Source organism: Silene latifolia, chromosome 10 (genome assembly GCF_048544455.1).
Source record: "Silene latifolia isolate original U9 population chromosome 10, ASM4854445v1, whole genome shotgun sequence".
Lineage (NCBI taxonomy): Eukaryota > Viridiplantae > Streptophyta > Magnoliopsida > Caryophyllales > Caryophyllaceae > Silene > Silene latifolia.
The window spans coordinates 95,776,125-95,783,650 of record NC_133535.1 but is presented as its reverse complement, the minus strand read 5'-3'; the positions used below and the strand labels follow the sequence as shown (position 1 = coordinate 95,783,650).

Here is a 7,526-nt window from a genome sequence, read left to right as displayed (position 1 = left end):
CAGTGGTGCATTTGACCGAGTCACGAGAATTAACCCTTATACATAAAATCATGATTGTTGAGAATTCTAAAGTGAATAAGGGGCCTGTGCAAAGCTTTAGGATGTTCAAAGAGTACGTGAAAGGATATCAAAATGTAGGGGCATCACTCGAGGATTTCAAAATTTTTTGAAGGAATGTGAAAAAATTTATTAAAGGGTACGATGCTCAAATGATGATTGAGAATTCCATGCACAAGATAGCCATGTGTAGTTCTTACTACTTTGATTTTGATGTTGATGATCGTGGACGACTATCTAGGGTTTGTTAGTTTGACCCTATAGCTATAAAGAATTACAGTCTCTTTGGTGATATGACATCTTTTGACACGACGTTTAATATGAACACATATAAAATGATATTTGCACCTTTCACTGAGGTTGACCATCACAAAAAATGTGTGACATTTGGAGCAGGACTTATAAGAAAAGAGACTGATGAGGATTTTGTATGGTTGTTTCGGAATTTTCTGAGCGCAATGAGCAATAAGTATCCTGTGTGCATAATTACTGACCAAGACAGAGGCATAAAAGCAGGTGTTAAAACAGTGTTCGGGGACAAAACTCAACACAAATATTGCATGTGGCATATCATGAAAAAGATGCCTGATAAGATCGGAACTACGCTATATAGAGAAACTAACTCCATGAAAGAGATGTGCTCATGTGTTTGGGCAGAAGACATCGAACCGTCTGAGTTTGAGGAACGGTGGTGCTCAGTTATATCCTCATACGGGCTGACCGACAATGAATGGTTAGATACGATGTTTGACAAAAGGGCTTCTTGGATCCCAGCATATTTCAGGGATTTATTTATGGGTGGACTAATGAGAACCACGTCCAGATCTGAGTCCGAGAATAGCTTTTTCGGAAATTTCATGAACCCAAACTTAACTTTGGTTGAGTTTCTTATGAGGTTTGAAAGCGCTATGGACGCTCAACGATGGAAACAGTCCAAATTAATAGCCGCGTCAGAAAACTCCTTCCCTGATCTAGAAACACCTCACCCTTTGGAAAAACACGCTTCTGAGTTCTACACCCCAGTGATATTTTCTGAATTTAAAAACGAGTGGGTGGCTGCCTGTTTCACCTGTGGTGTTAAAATTGTAGGGGTTACTACCAGTGACAACATCCCCATTATTGATCGTGAAAAAGATAAGGTTTACTGTGTTAACTTTATTTCTGACGAGATGAAATTGAACTGCTCCTGTAAAAAGTTCGAGAGATATGGAATTTTGTGCCGTCATGCGCTTTATGTGTTGAAAGAACAAGGCCTTGACAATGTTCCAGATTAGTATCTCTTAAGTAGGTGGAGCAAATTGGCAACATGTCAGCCGATTTGTAATAATGTGCCACATACTTTAATTGAAGATTGTAACTCATTAGATGTTAGACGGCACAAAATTGGTACCCTATGGTCCGAGGTGTTCTCGTGTGTGACACTCGCTGAACAAAAACCTGAGTATGTGGATGAATTAATGGGCATTCTGAAAGGTTTCAAAGACAAGATAAACGCACAAAACAGTACGTCTGAATGTAGTAGTAGTAGTAACACGGGTGATAGGCTGAGGAACAAGACTAGGGAACTTGAGATGCTCTTAGGAACAAAAATACCAACAGAAGTGGTTGTCTTACCTCCTATTCAGTCAAAGACAAAAGGGTCTGGAAAACGAATGATGTCCCAAAAGGAAAAAGCTACGAAAGAACAGAAGAAAGCGCCCAGAAAATGCAATGCTTGTGGAGAATTAGGATTCCATGATAGTCGGAATTGTCCTGGGAGAGTATGATTCCATCATACAGGTACGCTAATAATTTTGGTGCATTCATTATTAGAGAATATGGATAGCAGATTGAATTTGTTAGATGGTACTTGATTAAGGAATAGTATTGTTGTATCTAATAAAATTTGTAACCTGTAATGTTTGATAGCCTTTTTTCGTTTCAGGATTGAACAACGAAAAGAGTTGCGGATCACAAACACAAAGATAATGATTAATTGGCAGAAGGATTGGAGACTTCATTTTTGAGCTGTTCTATGTGATTTTTGATCATTTTTTATTTTGATTTTTTAATTTTTGATTTTCCTTTTTTATTTCTTTTATTTTTTATTCTTCGTATATCACAAGCTACTAGCATATCTTCATGGATTATATGTGCATCTGTCAAGGCTGAAAGTGTATCTATCAGGATTGTGAATGGAAACACTTGTATATGCATGTTAACCTATACAATACATGGATGATCATTCATAGGTTCTGATATGAAGAGTTATTGAATCTGCTTGTTATTGCTATGTGAATTGGTAAAAAGAGAACTGTCAGCTATTTTCCATTTACTGATGATTTCATTTTTATGTGAAAATAAAAAAGCGTGTATATTAACACGATTGTTGCACATGTTTTACATGAGAAGCGTACCTAGTAGTATTATATGTGTAAATAAATAGCGTAAATATTAATAAACGATGATTCGCGAATTTAAGTTCCATAGACAAAAATTAATATTGTATGACGTCTAATTATCCATTAACTAATGATTTCATTTTTAACCAACTAAAAAAACGTATTCACTTGTTGGTGAGTTGTGTAAATATATATTATTGGGTTGTCTACACATAATAAATATATTTATTATGTGTAGGCAAACGAAATTATCACGATTGCTGGTGAGTTTATGTGAAAAAGAAAAAAGCGTGTATATTAACACGATTGTTGCACATGTTTTACATGAGAAGCGTACCTACTAGTATAATATTGTATGACGTCTAATTTTTTAGACCATTGCCCCATAACAAAAGAAGAGGTTGTCCAATTTTCAGACCATTGCCACATAATCACCACCATTTGTCTAAAACAAACAGACAGATGGGTTGCATATCCTACATATTATCCACAAAAGTAGGGGAGATGCCCTTCCATTACAAACTGTCAAATCTGATTTGTTTGATAGTTTGTGGTCATGATTCCATATCCAACATAATGTCACGGATGAAAACAACATTAAACAAAGGCGTTTCAAAAGACGCGTCATGAACAAAAATGTTGGCGAGACTCGGATAACCGTAAACGAAATTATTACAATGCAACAAAAACTGAACAGACCCAAATTACACCATCACGCATTCCAGAAGATATACAAACTCAGCCACACTCCTACCAAACGCAAGCCGCTTCCATGACTTCTAGTAAACCTACATATCAGCAATGAGAAAACACGATGTAAACCTTGTATTTAAATAGATGTGATCAGTTAAATCTGATGATGAAGACAAATGAAAAATGAGATTAATTTTTATTACCTTACGCTTGTTCTCCTGCCAACGTAACAAGTTGAGCGCGACGGCCTTCTTATATACAGCCAACGCCTTAAAGTTGCTCTTGTCTTCCCACAGATCTCGGTTGCGTCCAGCTTCTAACCACTTGAGAACATGCACACCGCAATCAAACCTTCACCAAACAAAACTAAAATAAGTACCAACACAGGCAGCCTTATTATATCATCCGTGAACAAACACCTTATGCCAAGCATACAAAAATCAAACAAAAACATGGGACATATCGTCACGACACACATATTGCATTAATGTACCTAGCAACTGACTTAGTGTGGCTGTTAACCGTTGAGACGTACTTAGGTGATAAGTAAATAAAAAAGATGTGTACTTACAGATTTTGCTGTTGACGAACAGTAAGGGTCGAAAACTTAGCTAGAGGTACCCCTACAAGATGCTTGTACCCTTTGGTCCGGCATAAGATCTGGAAGACATTACTAACCTAAAACAAAATGATATATTGAACCTATGAGTTATGAATCATTATGGAAAGAAATATCTGAACGAAAACAGTTAGAATTCTAATAAAAATATACCACTTTCGCAGCAAGTTCGGTGTCAGCCCGGATATCCTTAGGACGTAGTGAGTTCAGAATATAGTTCGTCTTCATCTCCAGATCACACGCGATAAGAAACCAGTGGTCGTTATCAATGATGGGTATAAAAATCTGTTGACAAAATTACAAGACATATAGTATGAATGAAATGAGTGTGATCTTCATAAACAAAAATACAGGCGTTACATTCCCACATTTAAAAAGTCAGAACAGTTTACTTACAGCTTTCACACACAACCCATCTTTAGGCATATATGATGTTTTGATGTAATTGCGACCAAGATTTTTATCTCGTTGAGGATTGAGATGCTGGAATAGACAAACATATCGATTAATAAGACAAACATACAAACTGATAATATTAAGTGAATCACGGATGAAAAAGGTAACACTCACACGTGCGGTTGATGGGATATACAACAAATATGGCTTGAGTATAGTTGAATAGATCCCGAACATATCGATTACCTAAATTGAAAAAACGAGTGTTGTTGTATACTACATAAATTAGTAAGAGACACGTATGAAATTAAGAACTGACCATACCATATTAGCAACCCATTTCCGAGGTCTCAGAGAGCACATGCCCTCTTTTGTTACTTGCCCAAAGTTTGACTCGACGACTACGTCACTACAAAAATAACGTATACACCAACCAAAAGGTCAGTATGTGCTATTTCTAACAACGCATATAAGTTTTTAAGAGATAACTGACACTTCATGTGACACCCCCATACTCCAAGTGCCCTGCCAGGACCACTTAAGGTATGAGAACGTCACCATCTCGGTTACCCGAGGCAATGATAATCAAATGACAATGAAGAAACATAATTTAAATAACAATATAGTTTAAAGTGATTACATGTTCAACACCAAAACCGTTAAATCGAAATACAAGGTTCTCGACGGTCTCATCGATAAAACTATCAAAGCTATAAAACATCGTCGACACAACGGAAGACTTCTAATCGCCACGTGATGACTCATCCCAGCTATCCCATACGCGTCATATCATACCGCTCAATAATCGCTCACCATCCCCGAATGGATCACCACAGTTTTTATAACATTTAAACGGGGTCAGTACTAATTACACAATCAAAGCCACACTGAAACAATCATACAAACAGCTCACACACAATCCCAGTCTCCATCTCCAATCACCTCATAACTGACTACACACTAAAGTGTGTAGCCCTGCCAGAGTATCCATCGCAACAAATACTCCTTGCCGCCAGTGGGGGACCGCAGCCGTTCCCACCTAAGCCCCGCTCATCTCCATCGAGCGATAAACCCATGTTCATTAATGTGCACATCCCCTCCTGTGGCGGGTTCCACAGAGGGCGAATCAAGGGCGTGAAGCCACTCCCGCAAGTGACTCCACTCAGCCAGGGATGCACCCCGAAGATCACAGACAGATAAACAGTAATCACAACACAAAACCATCAACCGTCTGAATCAACCAATAATACGAAATCACAACCGTCTGAATCAATCAACAATCACTAACTACAACACAATCACCACACATTATGTAATTAATACTGAGTAGGGAAACCCTACCTGGAATGCAACCACCACAGACGGTCTAGCAGCTAATCAAAATAGTTCTTCAATACAATCACCTCCTATCAAACATACAATCATACAATCAACATCTAATAAACACAATACTCCCAAAACCCCCAAATTACCCAATTAGGGTTTCAACTAAAATCAGTGAAACAACATAAAAAAATTGTACTAGGACCTTACCCACAATACGACGGTCTCAACGGCGTAAATAACACAACGATCCGATGACTCTAGCCCTTAGGATTTGCCAACAACGCGACGAGAGAGCACTATGTAACTTCTTTTTCTTTTGAAAGGTTTAGAAAGGTGAAAAGTGATTAATGAAAATGACGGAAGCCTTTTATATTAATCTCGCGTTATTAGCAAAACCCGTCAAAACAAACCCGTAAAACACATTTACTCGATCGAGTAAGGCACTTACTCGATCGAGTGCCCCCTACTCGATCGAGTACCCAACCTACTCGATCGAGTATCCTACAGGTAGACTACTGTTTTGCGTCAAAAACTACTTACTCGACAGAGTAAGCCCCACTCGATAGAGTACCCATAGACTCATAAAACCGTAGTATTACAGTCTTCCCTCCTTAAAAAGAACTTCGTCCCCGAAGTTCAACCCATACTCAAAACAAACAAGCCTACCTACTCGATTAAGACAGAACAACGCAACCAAAAACTCAAAACAAAACCTCACCCTATAACACATGAACTCTTAACACCAACTCCACCAACTATGCCTACCTCTACAACATGTCTCAGGATATCGTATGAACTACATTATATCTCTCTCGACACTAACTCCATACACTACCAACTACCGTCCACAAACGCTGCTAGCTCCGTAATATATCATCCACTAGCAAATCCAATATCAAGACACTCATAGACATCAAACGGAATGTTACATTCTACCACCCTTAAAAGGAACTTCGTCCTCGAAGTTTACTCACACTCATAACCTCATCATCCAATTGTCAACACTATCAAAATATTCTCACACTCCTAAATATCACACTACTACAAGCACGACCATGATCTTTAATAAAATCAATCACAAATATCCATCCTTTATGCTACACCACACTCTACTTCCAATTATACTACAACATGCACAACCATGAAACTCTCTTTTATCGCATCCTACTCCTCTTAAGACAAATGTTACGTCCTCGTAACTCACTAATACTAAATCCTTAGCTATATCTTTTCACTATCCTCATCACCACCACATGTCGAAGATAATCGCCTATAATCTAAACACTAACCATTCCTATATCCAAGGCTCTCTTACTTAAACAGCTCTCGTATCTCAATTCATTCGGTACATCACCTAACCTATACCACAAAACCCTTAGCTTAACCAAAACTTCAATTCTTCCACATTACCGCAACACGACAAACCTCTCTATATAAACTATAATAAACTTATATCGCCAAAAGAATACTCACGATCCACACTTGTTACGTACACTCATATTAGATCCTCAAGTTCTTTTCTTTCATTACCGCAAAACTCAGACATAACTTAACATGACACTAATTCCCAACACCCTACACTCACTGTCTCAACAAAAGATTATGAACCACTAGCAGCTTTCAGATCAGCACAACACATGTTCCACTATTCACTTGCCATTACTATGTCTACCAATGCCTCATCTTAAAACAAGATCAAAATTACTGTAACAACCTCTCACAACTGTGTCCTATCAACAGAATATCGATATACCATGACAACAATGAAAACATATACAACTCTCTTTCATATCATACTCTACCCTCATTCCCAAACTTAAACTGGTAAGAAACATCAATAAACAAAACAACAGTCTACATGTTTAACCGAAACTCATAAGGAACAGCAGCAAACAAAACAACAATCTATGTATAATTGGTATGTACTTTCGAAAACTCGTATCATAATCATCTTGCCTACTCCACCACAACCGGTGACGGCATCGCAACATCGCCACCAACAGCCACACCGCAGTGCGAAAATTCCCGCATCACAACACGAAGTACCGTGCCCA

The 7,526-nt window shown here is 38.1% G+C and overlaps 1 protein-coding gene across 1 annotated transcript; it reads left to right on the top strand.

Moving 5' to 3' along the window:
• The first annotated feature begins 392 nt into the window (after positions 1-392).
• LOC141607920 (protein FAR1-RELATED SEQUENCE 5-like) lies at positions 393-1,331 on the top strand. The gene has a single exon (XM_074427270.1). The coding sequence runs from the start codon at positions 393-395 to the stop codon at positions 1,329-1,331; it is 939 nt and encodes a 312-aa protein (XP_074283371.1).
• Positions 1,332-7,526: the final 6,195 nt, after the last annotated feature.